At 39.6% G+C, this 19,165-nt stretch overlaps 1 protein-coding gene across 1 annotated transcript in view; it reads left to right on the forward strand.

Annotated features, from left to right (window-relative positions):
• The window catches only part of dph1 (diphthamide biosynthesis 1), a 58,395-nt gene that overhangs the window by 22,603 nt on the left and 16,627 nt on the right, over positions 1-19,165 (forward strand). Inside the window, exons 4-5 of the mRNA XM_020653687.3 lie at positions 12,472-12,593; positions 17,414-17,568. Of these exons, the coding sequence (XP_020509343.2) occupies positions 12,472-12,593; positions 17,414-17,568 (277 nt within the window). The remainder of the gene's footprint in view (positions 1-12,471; positions 12,594-17,413; positions 17,569-19,165) is intronic.

The raw sequence follows: 19,165 nt of genomic DNA on the forward strand, positions 1-19,165 counted from the left end.
CAGTATGTTATTCTTCTTTTCTCTAGTCTCTCAATTAAACAACTTTTATATGCGAGGGGATGAGCCGGCCGGCCGTCCCGGCGATGTAAACAAACTGAAGATAGGACTTGGAAAACTCGGAAAACATCACAGACAGTGGGACTCGGGTGTTACACCCATTGTAGACAGTCATGACTCAGAGTTATTTTCAGAGGATATACTTGATTTCTATTACATTTAAGTATGAAAAATCACATATAAAGCCTTTAATGCCTATTGTTTCATTTGGCAGCCTTCTTGGATCAACAGCTGCACAAGTGGTGATAGACTAGGATATTTCTAACTCCTGTTCAAGACATCATAGAAATACAGATGAACCCATCTGAGGGGACATTTCTGAAGTGTTTCACTTGGATGTCAAAACAGTGCAATGGTAAATAAAGTCAACTGAAGCTATACATTTATTATTATACATTCATTTTTTAAGACCAAAAAAACAGTCAAATATGAATATTTCCAAATAGACTGAATGGAACTGTTTAGTTCTCTGTTTGCAGACTATCAGGTTACCATCAGAATATATGGGGCTGTCATCACCCAATCAAGATGAGTCAAACCTGTTAGGATTAGTATCCGCACAATAGTTAATTTTTTTCATCAAGAGAGAGTAAAAGAAAAGTCATGACCCTTTCAATAAAATTAATTATTTTTTCCTATTTAGCATAGTCGAAGTCTAGCCGGTCTACCATCCTATATTATATATGTTAATTCTTCAAATGCTCCCAGTACACTTACTTGAGTGAACCAAAGGCTGGAGACCCGCCGCTTTCCATTTTCTAATAATGAGCATCCAGCCTAGCATGATAGCTGTGTGGATCCATCATGACTGAGATTCAGGGATCCCCCTTACAGGTGAAGAGTCCCCCAATACAAAGAGGCTAGGTATCAAAGGAATATCCTGACCCATGACCAGTTATATTATTTTCATGAATTACTGTCCACCATCTCTGTGTTTTGTTAATTAAAGGAACGTGGGGCAGATTATAAAAGAATACTGATAAAACCTCCCATTTATCATGACTGCTGCCTGTAGGTTTGAATATAATAATTTAACCCAGGAGATAAATCCCTCACCAAATGCAGAAGTTGTTTCTCCGACTGCGATTCTCTAAATCATCCAGCTTCTGTCGGAGAGCTTCAACTTCACCCCAAGTTCCAGGCGGTTTGGCTTTCCATTCTTTATCTGTGTCCTCTAAAAATCAAGCTGGCTCTCAGCACTGGTCAGGCGCCAGCAAGCTTGCTGATTATTCGCTCAGTGGAAGCTGTTGTTGCTCATATTTTGTCCAATTTTGTGTCATAGCTGTCAGACACTTTCTGGAGCAGGTTGTAGAATCTTCACTTGATCAGCGGATAGCTTCTCCAGGTTAGCATTAGAGCTAGCTTTACTCGTACTTGAGGCTTTAGCGGTCCCATTTTTTCCACTTTTCTAACATGTTGTAGCCATGGAGTGAGTGACGACCTGGTCGAAATGAAAATCTGGTCTCTGTGAAGTAAATACATATACATTTCTGAGTGCTTGCTACATATGCAATGCTTCCCTGCAGCTACAGCCTCTGTCTTTCTCCGCTTAATTTCTTTAGATATACATTCTGTGGATTCAATAAATATAGATGAATTTTTGAGTTTTTCAAAACACTGTAAAATGTATCCGTGTCTATACCATCCTCTCTGCACTCATTTTTGGATACCATTTTCATTGTTTTATTTGCCAGTACAAGCAAAGACAGGGACTTCTCAGAGCAGATACTGATCACACCCAGGTGATGATGTGACACCCATGCTTTCTCAGGTGGATTTGATTGTAGTATCAGGCTGTGGAATGGGAGAGTGTAAAGTGAATCAGCTACACTTGTGTCTTCACTACTTCACCATATAGACAAAGGCAGATGGACCACTAAGACACCCAATGTTCTATCTCTGCTAATCACATCTCCTCTCGGAGGGAGATCATGTCCAGGCACACTGCAAAGCCTGATAGGTGCTGCCACTGTGTCATGTGATATCCAGACATATAGCACCTTGGAAATTGCCTGAGCTGTCAAAAACAATACAATTGGTTCAATCTAGAGATACAATAAGGAAAAAAAGGTCACTTTGGCAAGACTGGGCCAGCGAGAGGAAGGGTTTTTTTGTGTTTGTTCTTTTACAGACTTTGACTTTCAAGTAAACTGTGATAATGGTAAGAGAGCAGTCTGATAGAGATAGGCCTCTCTGATTCCATCAGTTATAAAACCACCAGTTTTATCTATGGCTTAATACTCCTTATTTGGGAACACATTTTTCTTCTCATCAGTGCTTACATGAAATTGAGCAATGCTCAGCAATGAAGGTTACAGTCCTTACTTTCGCCTCTGTTCTGTCTCTAACCCAACCTCTCAAACCAGCCATAATCGCTCTCATTTTGGATGGCACAGTCCCAGAAACATGACCATGTAATTGCACTTGAGGAGAGCTGTGCACGGCCTGGAAAGACTCTATGGGAAGTATATAACAAATGATGTCCTTTCGTCAGCAGTTGAAGGACACAAACTAGGGATGCACAAAGCACTAGCTGGAAGTATAAAAGACAAAATATAAGTGTGAAAGCGTTTTTTAACTCAAACAGTTGAATATTTGCTTAATTTTGCTTAACACTCTTATGTTGTGAATTCAGCCATTCTGATGTGTTATGAATCAAACATGGAACAGCTACTTGAATAAAAAAAATACAAGGATTGTTGAAGATAAAGGAAAGAGATCAAGGAAAGGAACAGCTGCTCGTATAAGAGTCATTTTTTTGTTAGAGGATAAATAAAGGGCGACTCAATATGTGGGACTCACCATTAATCATCTGGCTTTGAGATAAATCTTAATGAGGGGGTGTTCCCGAAAAGTAAGTGAGATCTGTAATGATAGACAGCAGCACAGAGAAATTATGACAAGTAGCAGAAGAGGAGAAAGATGGAGTCAAAAAGCTTAAGAGAATGAAAAGAGAGGGAAGAGACTGTGAAATGAGTTGAGGGAGCCTCATGACAGTCGACGGGGGGAGGCCTTAGGGATGAATAAAAGTGGGATTAGAAAGATTTGACCTCATCAATCAATACAAGAAAAGATTATTTTATTACCTTTTACTTATATCATGAGGAAAACTGGTTTATATGTAGAACTGTACCATTTTTGATGAATATTGTTTTCTGCATATAAATGTATTTATTTTGGTTTGATCTTGGTAGTAAAGGGTTTAATTATACTTAAGGCCCCTTTTATTGTATCAAATCAAAATGTGATTACAGCTGCTGCATTATTTGTCTAGCTTCCTTGTTGGCCATTCTGACCAAACCAAATCAAATAATATAACATCTTTAGAAAAGTCTTTATATTCCCATTAAATAAAATTATATATATTTTTTTAAATGTAGTATGTCTAGTGGCCTTATGCAAGTATTTAGGTCAAAAAATATAGATTTGCTAAAATGTGTCAACGTGGAATAATAAATGAATGGTGTAGTCTGTAAAGATTCTGTTCAAGATTGAAGAATCTGTAGGCAGGTGACCCGATTTTTGTAATCAAAGTGTTTGGTGTCTGTTTTGAGTAGTATTATCCGCTAGAGTTATAGCCGGCTTTGGCTGCATGCAGGAAAACAGTCTGTGCATAGAGCAAAGCAAAAGGGGCGGTATACAATCCACTGTAATGCAATTCTTGGAACCATTGTCACTGACAATTAAGCTCTAATTAATGTCTTTAAACAGGTATGCATGAAAGTTAAGCTCAAAATCCATTATGCTTCTAGACACCAATCCATTCTCTTTTCTCTTTTGCCTTTAAACAAAGGCAAAGAAAGAAAAATAAATTCCTTTATTGCTAACCGCTGGCTACACCAAAAGCTCCAAAAACTGATGGCTGATGCTCGCTGGGACGATGTCATTGTGAGACGATAGCTTATGGGTTCTGAGATTGCAAAGGTTAAACACTTATCCTGCACTCAGGGGCGTATGTCCTTCTCCGTGATTCACAGGACCTTTAAGCTAGGTTGACCTGTAATTTGGTTTGAATGATCCCATTAAGCCTATTAAGATTGGTGACCACTAACACAGATCAGTGACTTGATGAGTTTTCTCGTGTTCTTCTTTTAAAGGTAACACATTCATTTACAGAAACAGTTTTTTCATTGAACTCTTGGCCTACACTAATTATTTTAGCCACTAGGGGAATTGAAAAGCGGTTGTAAAGACAGCACTGACATATTGTTACTTTTGAATAGATGAGGTTAACTTGCAATTTGCACATCCAGCAAATCCTGAGCACCATTAGCTTCTTTGGATTTGTATTCTGGTCATCTGGAATGAGAAGTCTAATATTCACTCTCCTTGAGAAAAATGTATGCTTTTATTATTGCTGCTTAATGGTAAAATAGGTTGTCTGAGCTTTTTGTGTGTGCTAAAAACAGACTGAGAGCAGTAAAAGTTGGTGACCAGCTTAGCAAAAAATGAGTTTAACAATTCCTCAGATAGCTTAATAAAACATTTTAAAAGCTTTATTAGCTTGAGGGGATCTGCAAGAGACATGTGAAATAAAAGAGGGTGTGTTTGTTACATTGCAGATAAGAATTTGGTCCATTGTTCACAACCAAGGTGTTTTTTCAACCCCTTGTTTTATTCAAGAATATTTCATATTGTTGGAGCTTTCAAATAGTCCCTCGAATTGTTATTCTTTCCAACCTTTCCATGACCCCCTATTGTGTGACTCATATACTTTCAGTCATTCAAAAGATGAATTAATTGTTTCCCCAGCAACCATAAGCTTTAGTGATGTGTTCTTGTAGAGACACAGTAGCATTTAAGCCCCCCCCCCCCCCCCCCCCCTTCTGTCTTTATATACTGGCTGATCTGATAACCACTGTGTCAAACTAGATCAAATATTTTAAATGATCTTTTTCGAGATTAGATCTGTGTAAGGTTGTAGGTCTAACCATGGAGTTTTCTCTTCCTGCAGCAATTTCAGCACAAACTGCAGTCAGTTGTGTTAAGTGTTTCTACATCATCATTTAGACTGTTTAGCAGATCGGATTGCTCTGCTCTTTTTTTAAGCGTGCCCTGCTACGCTGCACAGTTCAGGGCTCTATCTTGATAAAGCTGTAGGCTTTTCCATAATGACCCAACGGCTCAGGCTTTTGAACAAATGCCATGACAAATAGATGAGACACACTCACAGAAATAGCATTAATGATCTTGTTTTTCCGGGAGTTAGCGGGATTATCTAATGGTATTACTGAAAACATCTGTCTACGCATCAGCCGGCGCTCGCCGCCTCGCATCTCTGTGTTTACACATTCCTGGCAGGTGTTCAATGGCTGCAGTTAGAATATCATAATTTACAGGAGGGGTTTTTTTTTTTTTTGTCCCCGGATTTTTTCTGGGAGAAACAGACAGCTCCGGATTCCTGTGTCAATTCCACAATGAAATATAGCCAAAATAGGCAAGGAAAGCCATCAAGTGGAAAGCATACAGAACGAAAGGAGAGGAGATCATTTAATCCTTCTGCCCAATTCCCCTTGCCAAATGTGTTTTTGGAGGGGAGCATTTGTTGGGTTATTTTCTATGTTATATATTCAGAAAGCGGATTATAGATATCAGATTTGCTAATATTATCACTGCAGCAAGCAGGTCACCCGTCTTGTGTCTTCCGTCTCGTTGTCAGTATCTACTTTATCTCCTTCCTTCAATCTTTTGCTCTAGCTTTTCGTTATAGGTCTTGTAAAAACCACCTCTCTTGATCCTGTCACGTTGGTTTTTCAACTCACGTGTTCTCTTGTTGTTCTACTACTCAAGATTTGTACTCATACACTGGACTTGACTATGCAGCTTTTTTTTTCTGATTTAGTCTTGTTTTCTACCCTGATTTACCTCAACTGAACCCATTTGATGAGGAAATAATAGCAGTTCATCTCTCTTGAGCTTCCCAGCCACTTTTGAGAGAAGCCTCTTTTCCTGGGCCAATGTGCTCTGCCCCATGCCAAAGCCTACTCACAGACACACAATGTCTCAGCAGGGGAGCGGGTGTTTGAAATGTAATGGAATAAAAGATGAGCCTTTAACAGACATAGGAAATAATTCACACATGCATTCTGTTTACAGGGTAAGGCAGGCCTTGCGTCGTTGTGTGTTTGAGTGCCAGTGCTCGATGGTGTGGCCCGCTGTGGAATCCGGCCACAAATGCTCATTTGAGTTGTCTGCCCACAGTGTATCAGTGGCGACCGTGCGAGAGCAGAGCCGCTGCACCTTTACCTACCTCGCTGACCTGCTTGTCAATTTGTTTCCTGTGAGACCAGTCTGCTACCTCGGCTATTATTAGACTTCAGATGTAAAAATCTCCCTGGAAGCACAGTCATACAGACAGAAAACCTGCTGTGTGGAGTGTGCTGCAACCTTCCTCATAAGCCGCAGTGAGACACGGTAACAATACCGACTTTTTTTTTTCTTGGAAGAAGAAAAGTGCCTCTGCTCTCTGGTCTAATCTCTCCTGTATATATTCACCTCAGCCGGGTCATTCCGGGTAAATCACTACAGACTATACTCATTTGAAACATTCATTTTCAATGCACAGATGCTCAGGCAATCATGAGATTCTCAAGAGCAGAAAAACTGCTGCTTTGCCCTCGTTAATCCCTCTACCCGTTTATATTCTCCTGCTGCACAATGATTCACTCAGTCACATCATTCAAATGTGTGCACACAAACATGCACAAAAGGCGGACAAATAAGTCTGCCTGTGTTTGTGCTGTGGCTTACAGCTGCTCTGGGGTTTTTTATATCTACATATTTATTCCATGTTTTCTCTATTTTTGTGAAGTCTTGGCCACACATTGTGGTGTTCTTCTTCTACCTTAAATATTCATAGTACCCTGCTAAAAGTCAAGGCTGTCAAAGTAACATTTGATACATATTTGTAATGTAAAAGCTGCCTTCCAGTAACAGTTGTTCTTGCTTTTTAGCACCACATTTGAAAGTTCGATTTGAATTCCTAGAAGGACTGCTATACCTGAATTACATTTCTGTTCTCAAGGCCCAGAGTATGTAAAGTAGTTAGACCTTGAACCATCTAGGTCAGTCAAGCTTTTCATATTTTCATGCAACTGCCATGAAAAACTTCAACAACATCTGTGCTCTTTATAGCGCTAACTTTGTTAAAAAGACATTTTTTATTGATGCATCTGTTTCATTTGGAGCTGCAAGCAATGGCAAAGATGATCGTTAGAAGTAGAGCCAACTGGATCAGAGAAGCTCAAGATCTTTTGGAAACTTCTGACACTTCTCATTATATCATAAATAGGCACAGGAGCAGCTAAAGGGATAATCGTAACTGAGCCCACACAAGTTTGACACATGAGATTCTGTTTTTTTTTTTATTTTGGGTGAAGATCACATCGTAATTCCATGCTGTGGTTGAGAGGGGATGCAAAAAGGCTCCCATCAGTGCTTCCTAATACATCAGGTAAGGTGTTCTAAGATTGTGATATGTAGAAGCAGAAAATAAACAGGATCATGGAGAAAGTTAAACGCAGCAGTAAAGATGTGCTGATTAGGATGCATAGCAACGACTTTCAAATTGAAAACTCAGGCTCTCTCTTAGCTTTTCTCACAAAAACATTTCCATTAACTAAGTGAGTTGCACACTACATGGAGGCCACTAATATGGTAAAACAAATAGTCATCTCATTAGGCACAGACAGTTATTAACTGATCATTAGGAACAAATAACATGATGTGTTTTTTTGCATTTTGTTTTAATAGAAAAAGGTACATGCAACTTTTTGATTTGAAAACAGTTGAATGCAATACATTTGAAATAATAAATTATAATACTCTCAGTGTTTTTATAGTTGAGATTCTAACGTCAATAAAGCAAAATGAAAGCTAAGACCTTACCGTCAAATAAATAAGCACATGTTTTTTTTTTATACACGTTTACGCCTGTTATCTTACAAATGAATGTAAGCCACTTGCGTCAGCAGATGTGTAACTTCGATAATTTTTCCCATTTAGTATTCTGTTAACAGACTGGATGGGCATGTACAGGGACATGCTTAATGCCTTTGTGTCAAGGTAAACTTTCCTATATAGCGTCTTGTTAGCTATACAGAGAGGAAGCTCTCATGGTTTCTTTCTGCAGGATATTATTCTGTAGTTATGTACTGATTTGTGTTCAATTTACTGTTTATTATAGCCCACATAATTACACCACAGATCTAATAGAACATGCTAGTTGTGACTGACATGCAATGACACGCGTGGTAGCACAGTGTATTGTAGAAATGCAATTGAGATGAGGCCGATGTAGTCGCATCATGCATTGATACTGAGGCTTTGAAACATCCAGGATAATTTTCCACTCCATCAGCATCAACACATTCACAATCCTACTTGGCAATTAAGAGGCACAAAACGATTTTTGCATGTATTTGAAGTATGAGAGCCACTGGAGGAAACCCACACACCCACTGGGAGGACATGCAAACTTAATATAGAAGGAGCTTTGCCTGGAGATTAAAGTCAAAACTCTCTTTTGTGAGAAGACAGAGCTAACTAACTTCCAAACTCTTCCGCTGCTGAAGTCCTGTGTAGTAGGATGCTTGAATCCTCTTTTTTTTTTTTACCTTTACATAATTCCATGACAGACGGTACAATAAAAAACGATGCAATGTTTATAATTGACACCAAAGGATGCAAAACTTTTCTATTCACTTTCTCACTTGTTTTTTCTCTTTCCTAGCAAAGGTACTGTTGAACAAATTGAATTACAAGTGAAACAAGAGAGCATGCAAATTGTATTAACCGTTACAGTTACAGCAGATGACTGACTAGTTCAGTTGTAGCCAGTTTTTGGCTTGTTGACAATCACCACTCTTGCTGAGCAAATACATAAATGCATCACAAGTAACATTAATGTGTCTTGTGGCGGCGCCCCTCCAGCATGTGGCGCTCTAGTCGACCGCCTATATAGCCTATGCCAAAAGCTGGCCCTGACTCCATCAGTAACACAAAGCTTGTTACAGTTACTATACATAGAACATATTTGCTGTGAGAAATTAAATTGCAAGAGTTTTGAGTGGAATTTGTGGCTTTTATTTTTTGTTCCAACAATTTCATTTGGTTCCACTGAGTTCACATTTTGTGCCCTGTGTTACTTTTTAGTTAAATGTTGACGGTTTAGCAGTAAATAAAACATGACTTACAATTACGTTTGTAAGTTAAACCATGAAAATAAAAATAAAAGATGACCTATTCAATGTTCAGCATGGTTCACCACTTCCTTAAAGCAAAAATATGTGACTTTTCCACCTTAAACCGTATTCCTTCTAAGTATCTTTTATAATGTTTCAAAGTCTAGCACATAAATAAAGATGGTATCATTGATTTGTGCAAATTCTAAGTTGCTATCCGTCAAAGTATATAGCTTCAAACTTTGAAAACGCTTTTTCTATGCGGGCTCTGAAAGTTCTGAAACACATCTGTTTAAGTCAAGCACTTATATGTTGCTATTGAAGTGTTTGAAATACATGAAGTTGGTCCACTCCATCCCCAAAAGAGTGAAGATTGAACGAGTGTTCTGTTAACAGAAGTCCCCCCCAAACACACACACACACACAACCAAAGACATTGGTCCTTGATGTTCAGAAAGCCCAGTATATAGTAAATCCTTCCTAAAACCGTATAAAACCTTTATTTTTTTAATTTTTAAAACTGTTTCAACAATTTCATACAGCTGCCGTCCTAACACCTAAACCTTAAATGAACATCAATGTTTAGAAATAGTACCTGTTGGTTAAATTCTGTCTAATAATTATCATCAACATTGAAATCTGTAAAAAAACAGAAAAACATTTGCACATGGGATTTGTCAAGGCAGGAGTTTTTTTCTTGGTTTCCTGCAGCATCTACACAGGTACCAAAGTATATTATCTCCAGAGTCCGGAGCAGGAGGATAAATCTGCTTCCAAAGGAACATTAATGGTGAGGAATTAGAATGATATTGATATAAAACAAATCAGCGACTTAACCTGCTGATAAACAGTGGTACAGTCAGCTGGCACTGAATCCAAAGTCCTGAAAGTGTATGCACTCATGCTTGCATTGTGTGCGTGTATGGTATATATTTCAGTCTACTTCTACAACGCTGTGGTTTTTAAAACAAAGATTCCAATCAGTTGGCAATTTCTCACACATATTGAGCTGTATGCTAAAGAGCTAATTAACACGGGGTGTTATGGAGCTCACAAACTTCCCTGACATCTTAATTAGATCTTAATGACATTTCAGTTGGAATGACTGAACTGAGTGAGCACCCTGAGATGAGGGAAACCAGTGCTGATATCCAGAAGGAAACAGGAAAGCGACCGATCCGAGAGTGAGCACGAGCAGGAAACGAAGGAGATAGAGAGAGGAATAAATTCAAATGAGGAGGACATTTGTGCTGTTTACGTTCCCACCAGTCATATAGAATGTCCTGCGTGAGATAACGTGTGTTAGAAATAGGATTTGATTTACTGGCACTTTTCATTCCCTTTTTTCCTGCCTTCCCTCTCCTCTCCCCCAGACGAACATGGGACTATAGGTTGCTCAGTAATTACTCTGCCCATATCCCAGTGGTATCACATCTCTAAAGGGGCCTCTTAATCGCATTCTTAGCATTTATTACCATGACATTTCAGTGTAGTCACTCTGGAAATAACTAGCTACGCACTTCACTGCCAATGAGGATAACACGATAATGGTGTTTCTGGCAGATAGATGCCTGATTAGATACAATAATCTTCTGTAGTGCTATGTTTTGAATTGCAGATAGTTCTGCATGGTCCGCAGTGATTCCAGGGAATACGCTTTCTTTTCTTGTATAGGGGGGGGGGGCTGTGTATTTTTAGCTGAAAGGTTGATGCACCTTTATGCAGCTACAAACAAAGTCATCAGACTGCGATGAAAGAACAATAGGCTGCAGCGAATGAGCAAACTAGTTCTCGAGTGCACAGGCTTCAAACTCCCCGTGTGATTATATCATTTTTAGTTCACCGTAATTACCTGCCTGCTGTCGGCTGCGAACACACGTGTAAGCAGTACAGTGACACTCGACCCAGAAAATCAACACCTTGTCAGGAGAGGAGGTAATTGATTAAAATCTCGGGAGGCAAATGTTTATTTCCAAGGTAAGTTGCTCTGTGTGTGTTTTCCTGGGCTCAGCTGGCCTACGCTGCCCCTCACTGGAGAGCAGCCATTAGAGGAGAAGGGGACAGGGAAATAGGGAGAGACAACACACAAAACCAGGGGCAGATGATGAGGAGCCCAGAGAGTGTGCAAACCAGAGATTCCATCAGTGAAAATGAGGGAGGAAAGGCTAAACAGAAACTTGGTGTGAAGCCCCTTGCGAGGAGCAGAGTGAGAAATAAACAGAGTGGATGTGGGTTGAAAGATTGGACAGCAGGAGACACATTACTTAGAATGTGTTGGTAGCTGCTGATGCTGTTCTGTGTGCAGCCATGTCTGTTTATCACTTTTCTCTTCTCCCCAAGCCCACTGTCTCATCTCTATTCTCCCCCTTATGTGTAGCCTAAATCTGTCAGAATACAGCCACAAATACCTGGCAACAACCAACATTTGCAACCACCCCCTTGTCTCCCCATCTTTCCTCCCCTGCAATGCCTCGAGCTTCTGTTCATTTGCACTTCCTCCCTGTTACTCTGAGACTTTATTCATTTCACTTAGCCTTTATGGGTTTATTTAGCATTTTATTCGCCTATAAAGGGCAATAAAAGAAAGCGCTTGTTTTCGCGTGTGTCTGCAATTCATCCTAACACATCTAGGTCCACAGATGCTCGCTTAATTTGGTGGTTTTCCTTTCAAGAAGGTCATGGTTTGTTTCCTATTAAAGACAAAGTGGAGCGTTTTACCAACATCGTCTGTGCTTCATTCTTTTAACCTATTTGTGGCATAAAGCATCCAGTCTGAATGCTTTATTCTTGTGCTGAAGAAACTAACTGTTGCTGAGGTGGTTACTGTTGTTTCCTGGCAGATGTTCTGTAAATCCAGACCAAAGACAGACTAGCCTCTTTTCTGAGGCTGGGCTGACTACTTACCCATTAACCCTCGCCTGACAGGGCTTTAACTACCAGACAGCTTGTGCCACACTCAGGCCTTTGGCTGCCGGTCATGAGGAGCCAAAGAATAGCAGTGTGTCACCCTGATAAGCTGTGAGTCAGTCATTGACTGACACCGCTGTCAGATACTATATAGTGTACTCTATCTGTAGCAAGTGGATGGGCATTGATCTCATTCAGCTCTCTCATAATCACACTGTGCCTGGCATGCTTTGTGTATTGATCGTGTGGTTACGAACGTCAGGACGCGCATATGGTCTGTGACAGCACTGATTAGTGTCTGTTTGTGTGTGTCTGTATATTGCAGGTTCACAGAGGCAGATACCATTGTGATGGGGGACGTGACATACGGGGCCTGCTGCGTGGACGACTTCACCGCCAGAGCTCTGGGAGCTGACTTCATGGTGCACTATGGACACAGTTGTCTCAGTAAGTCTGTTTTTTTGTTTGTTTTTTAACTCCATGTGTGCATGTTATTCCCATTGACTGTATTATCATAATACATTGCCACCATGACATAACCCACTGGATAGACGAATGGCTTTTTGAAGTCTTCAGTTAGGTACCACAGGCAGCCACATGAAGAGAGCGAGGATTTGTTTCAAATGCTAAGCTATTAAAAGTATTCTGTGTGCACCTGTGACTTATTTTTCTCGGTTGGGGAAACTTTACTTTTGTTTCCCACTGACAGCGATTCTATTCGTAGAGGAAGCTGACCAGAGTTCTTCATCTATAAGCTAAGGAAAATGATGAAATAAAGAGGACTCTCCGTTTGTTCACCCACTCCTCTGTAGGCAGAGTGAACAGCGGATAAAAAGTCATGAACCAATAACTTCAAAGAGAATATGTTCTCATCACTATTGAGCAGCGTCTCCTCTATTGGAAAAGAAAAGAACAATCCTTACACCAATAAACAAAACCCCATATATAAATCACATTTTGGCAAAGACTGTACGAGTTCAAAAGCAGAGATACCTGAAGACATATAAATAATAGCCAATTTCACATACGAGAGACCAGACTCTCAAAGGCCTGTTTGGACAAAAAATAAATGCACGGCATACGACGGTATTTGTCTGATATTTAAATTATTATATTATTTAAAAAAATCGTCAAAAGACTCAGACAACACAAAAACAACCAAGAGGTTAGGTTGAGTAACTGAAGTAGCTGAGTTGCACCTAACAGACAGCTATGAGTCAGCCTGTCACTCAAAGCAAAGACACCCTTTTTTATCCATTATTCTTAGCCTTGATAGAATTTTTCTCAGACAACTTGTACGATATTACAGGAAAATGTACCATAGAGTCCAATACTGGTTGTTCACCAGGCTTTTGTGACTGTATGATTGTGTTTTAAAGTTAGGCATTTTAATATTGAGCTTAACTGTGATTGACTTACATTTGGAGCACGTCTCAAGTGGCCAGTTTTTGGCTCGTCTGCTTGTGCTTTATTTCTCAGCTCTGGGATTTAGCACATTGTTTGTCCATTTCTCTGAATCCCAAGGAGAAATGTGAATTCTCTTAAGACCTTAAAATAGTGACGCATGAAGAAGTCAGAGAACAAACAGACTAACCGATGGAGCTATTGATCAACGGAAAACGTAACTAGTTGGCGCATCCTGCTAACTCTAGTATGGAAGCACATATAAGACCTTTGGAGCCCGGACATTCCATTTAGCCAGCAGATCAATGAGGAACATACATTAGACCCGTCCTTTAGAAAGCTTCATGCAGTTCTCGAGGACCTTCAGCCTCACCCCCGCTGTCTGTCTCTTACCGAACATGGGAGGAAATGCTAAATCAATAGTTTTGATATATCCCTGCCAGAACAAGCTCCCCTCTCCCAAATACCAGCAATGACCTACAGAATTTTAATACACCGGAAAGCTTTTTCAATATGCTTTTTATTGTGTGTTTGTTTGTCTTTCGATGTGAACACTCATTCTCTGGTATCTGTGTGGGAGTTATATGTGCATGCACATATATTTACAAAAGAGATATGAACAACATGTCCACAATTTACACACAGATCCCTAAAGGCCTAAAGATAAAAGACCCTAAGATCCATTATTGGTTGGTTGTGAAGTTTCTCTGAAGAGATTTTCAAACAAATTGGATTGAACAACAGATACCCAAATAATCTGTGTGTAAGAGTGCCAGTATGTATGTGTTCCTGACTTCACTGCACAATCATAAGGACATCATGTGCACTGTTTCCAAAGATGTCAGGTACCTGTGGGAGATTAAAGACAGTGATTTCTGACTGACTCACAAAGAGAGCTGTGTGTCCTGTGCTCCTTTATTCTCCTTTCATTTCCTTTGAGGGATCTGCTTTTGAATATCAGCGCTATCTCCACTTGTATCCTCAAAAAGCCCCTCCATCCAGTACAGGACAATATGGGCAAAACCATAAGCCCATTTCATAATATGTTTTCGAGGTGTTGTAGTATATGATGATACGAGGGGTAAGAATTTAATTTGACCTTCATGAGGTTTAAAGAACATTTGTGCACATATTTAGTTACAGCAGAGTTAAAAGAGAGTGAGTGGACAACATGTAGAGACAGCCAAATAAAATGTTTACATTACATCTATTTCATTTGCAGCTAGCCAGGGTTTGGGAGAAATAAAACTTGTCAGACTTGACAAGGCAAGGCCTGCTGCTACAGCTCAAGATTTGAGCTTGTTTACTTGAACATGCATGAAACCTGGTTTTGAATAACTTGTTAATCATGCCAATCCATTGATATGTATGATAAGCCACACTTGACATTTCAACTAATAAAAAAAGGCTGTTCCAATAACTCATTCTTGGCATGTGTCCAAACATTATATTCTCTCTGCTTTCCTGTGAGAAGTAATTTCCAGTTGTTTTCTTGAGATCTCAAACTGATTTTTCTGGAATCCCAAGAGTTGCATAAAAACAAAACAAACATAGACATAGGCTGACCTTACCTCATTAGTGAGGTCCATGCCTGTCATAGCCTGGCCTGTCACAGTGACCAGCCTGGTAACAGCAAAATTATCCTGTTTCCAGGAGAAAAGCAGCTTTGAGCTAATGATTTAAATCAATTCATTACAAAAAAACAGATTTTGTATTAGATTACAGGAAAAAGAAGTCAATATTTTAAGAAAAGAACTGAAATTAACTCTTTTCACTGTAAAACCACCAATATTGTTCTTTGGATAAAAAGATGAACGCGATTGATCATGAGTGGGAAATGTAGTAGAATTGGGAGTCTCTTAGATTTAAAAAAATAAAAAAATAAATACTGCACCCTGATTTCGACATTTACAATTTTTAGGAAGGTTTCTTCCACCTAATAGATTACAAATGAAGACACATTTTTTTGGGTGTTTTTCTTGAAACATTTGATTGAACATGATTTGACACCTGAGTCATAAAACCATCAGACTATGTCCATGTTTAAATGTACTGTGTATCTATAGACCCAAATCAGACCTGTTCAGGTAGAATGCAGTCTTCATTCACCAACCTTCGCTCATTGTTTCATGATATCACTTCACAATGATTCCAATACCAATACTAACTCTAAACCTGGACGCGTTTAGTGTGTATGGGATCAAGTTTATTTTACACAAAAAATATACAAAAACAAAGAAACAATACAAATTCAATTCTGAACTAAAGTTTTGATTTCATATAAAGAAGACATCTGGCAACACTGTCCCTCAAACCTGCATTCACTGATACTTACATATCTAGAGTAGTGAAGGCTGTCATTTACTGATTTTCCACACTCACAACCTTGAATAGAATCTGTGAGTACATATTGATCCGTCAATAAGCCAGTAAACCATGTTTTTTTATTTTTCTTAGCCTATATTGCTATGAACGTACGGAGACTGTCTCTCTATTTTCATTGGTATTAATGGACAGCTTACCTGTGTGACCTCACGGCTATGACACAGAGATGTATAGCTGTTTAGAAGAACTGATGGGGCGAGTGAGTCCTGTCCGTCTCATTGACTGTGTCTCTGATTGCAGCGTCTAAGTGCTCTCAGGCTACCATGCTAATGCGAATACAGATCGATGTCAGTCTTCTTTGCCCTTTAGGTTTAGCGAGTGTCCATAAACAAGCTGTGGACAGCTGTTAGTCTTTTTAACTCGACTCCTCCGACCCTTTTTAGCCTCATGATATATTTAACTCTTTGGTTTTTCACTCAACATGCAGCCTGTGGCAGAGCCCACCTTTTTAAACCCCACATCCATCTCCTGCTCGTTCCTCTGTGCTGTGCTGAGATGTGAGCCCATTCATCACTGCTGCTGCCAGTTTATTGACAAGCCTCCCCCCCCCCGCCCCCACCCCAAAACCTCCAAACACACTCATACACTCACTCAGAGTATCCTATTACTTTTTCCACTCTTCCTCTCTTCCATGACCTATCTTTCAGAATTAATATACTACATTATTAAATCACTTACCTCTACCAACATATTGAATTTCAGTTTCAACCAGCCTACTTTAATGGGAATTTTTCATTTCGTCCTCCTGGTCTCCATCCTATCTGCCTTTTATTCCCAGTGAAAGACGTGTCTGACTCAGCTCCTCCACCCATCTCTATTCGCTCTCTTTTTTTCCCGCCATTTTTCATTCTTTTAGTCCCCTATTTGTCCCTCTCACCGCTTACTTAACTTGGTCGTCACGTAAAGCTGCAAATGCTCATAAAACATCTCCAACATAATGAGCCATTTATTTGATCGCGACAAAAAAAAAAAAAAATCTTCTTGCTCCAGGGCTGATAATTGAATGTAACACAAGAGGAAGACAAATTAAAATGACCAACGATAATAAACCTTTCATATCTGTGCCCCCCCATTCCTTTTTTGTTCGACCCTCGCCTACTTTTTCAGCCCCTAACTCAGCACGTCTCTCGCGTGGCGGGTTAGCGTAGTAAATGGCCTGTGAAATTAATGGCATTAACAGTGATCGCATGCGTCCCTCTCTTTCCCCTCAATAATTGAGGTCTTTGCATCAGTTCTTGCATTTGCTGGAGATTCACGCTGAATGAGTTTCAGTCAGATCACACGGTGGGCGCCTTCTGCAAGCTAAAGTATGCATATTCTGTGCTACCCAAAGTATGCATGTCCTGTGCTACCCATATATTCCTGCACACGTGCTTCGTGTTAATGTTCGAGGCAGCATCAATAGTGTATAAGCCACTGGCTAACCTGACATAACAGAGTGAATTATTCATCCGTTGTTCCTTTTTGTCTCCCTTTAGTCCCTATAGACTCCACAGCAGGTATAAAGATGCTCTACGTGTTTGTGGACATCCAGATGGACAACGGACACTTCCTGGACACGGTCAAGTTCAACTTCCCCCCTGGACAGTCTCTGGCGCTCGTCAGCACTATTCAGTTTGTGGCAGCACTGCAGGTAATTAAACACCAGCTCTGTCTGAATTTGTGTGTTGTGTAGAAGACTCTTTTTGTTTGTGTATGTCAGAAAGAGCTGACGTAGAGTGATTCTGAATCTGAACCTGAATAGTCTTGTCACTTTTGTGTATTTCCTGTCTCTCTTTTATGTGTTTTTTTTATAGATACAGTATGGGAACACACACACACATATATATTTCTGTACTTTTCCTGTCTTTTATGAACAAGCTTGCACTCCAAACTTAAGCTCAGTTCAAGTGTGGGTTTGAGGAACCTGGCAGCGGTTATTTTTGATTTGAAAGGTGGAATGAACCTCGGAAGGCCTCTCGGTTCAGCGTCGTGCTTATCTCTGCTCTTTATATAAGCAGTGGCAGCATCTATAGCATTAATGTTGAACATTTCACTCGGTAAATCTGTGATGTGTCTCATTTGCTGCACTCCGGGGGCTTTTCGCTAATGTAACCACTGTTATTTTTAAACCTCGCTCGGCGTGTGGGTCATATTTAATGTGGGGGGGTGTTTGTGTATATGTATGCATGGTGTTCTGTTAGCATGTGTGCCTCTTTTTCAATCATGTCTTATGGTGTGTGGGTTTGCTGAGGTCACACAGTATGGGCGGGAGAAGCTGGGAGTTCACTGTGTATTCCCCGTGGACTGTCTTAAATTAGCCTTAAAACATTCAATTTATCTTTCCACCTCCAAGTACACTAACTGGTTATTTTATTTTCTGTTGTAATTGTTTGCTCTCTCATCTTCTCCCTTTGCTTTAATGAAAGTAGGTGTTGGATGGGTTTCTTTTCTTGATTATGAAAGCGCTCTTTTTATTAGGAATGCTGATATTTCTTGTTTATTGTTGATATTATGTTATACATATTTGTATTGTTTTTTATTATAACCTGCTGCGTTGTAGACAGGGTCTTTGTCAGTGTCCACATCCACATATTTTACCCTGAGTGGCCACATTTGTCAAAATCAAAGTGTCATGCCCGGCCCATGAAGATTCACAGAAAATCACAGTAACAGTCGCTGACCTTTCCCTTTTTTTTGCCTCATTGGCTTCTGTCAATCCTTCATCTTTAAATACAACACTTGTCCTTCTGCTCACATACAGCATTGCATATCTATCTTGTTTGCATCCATTATCTGTGTGCTTACAAAGCCTTCATATTAAAACAAAAAAAACAAAAAAAACAAAAAAGTCACAAGAATTGAAATTCTAAACACATCAAGTGTAAAAGGAAATGCTGCCCCTTTTTTCCCCTCTCATAAAAAACATGAGCTCAGGCAAAGCAAACAGAAAAAAAGTTGGATGAGCCGCCTCACTGGATACATTTCAGGCTTGGCACATTTAGATGTTTATTAACAAGCAGGAAGTGACGGCTTAAATCAGTGTTATAAGATGACCCTTAAGCAGAAAATGGGATGCCAGAGGAGTTTTTACTCATGTAAGCATTTTATTGTAATGTTCTTTTTTTTAAACTGAAAAGAATTAAAAATGTTTACCAAGAAATATTTTGAAAACACAAAATTATTGAAAGTCCATCCACTAAATGATAATATATTTGATTTTATAAAATGGAATACGTCATGTAGCAATG

Source organism: Labrus bergylta, chromosome 11 (assembly GCF_963930695.1).
Source record: "Labrus bergylta chromosome 11, fLabBer1.1, whole genome shotgun sequence".
NCBI classification, from domain to species: domain Eukaryota; kingdom Metazoa; phylum Chordata; class Actinopteri; order Labriformes; family Labridae; genus Labrus; species Labrus bergylta.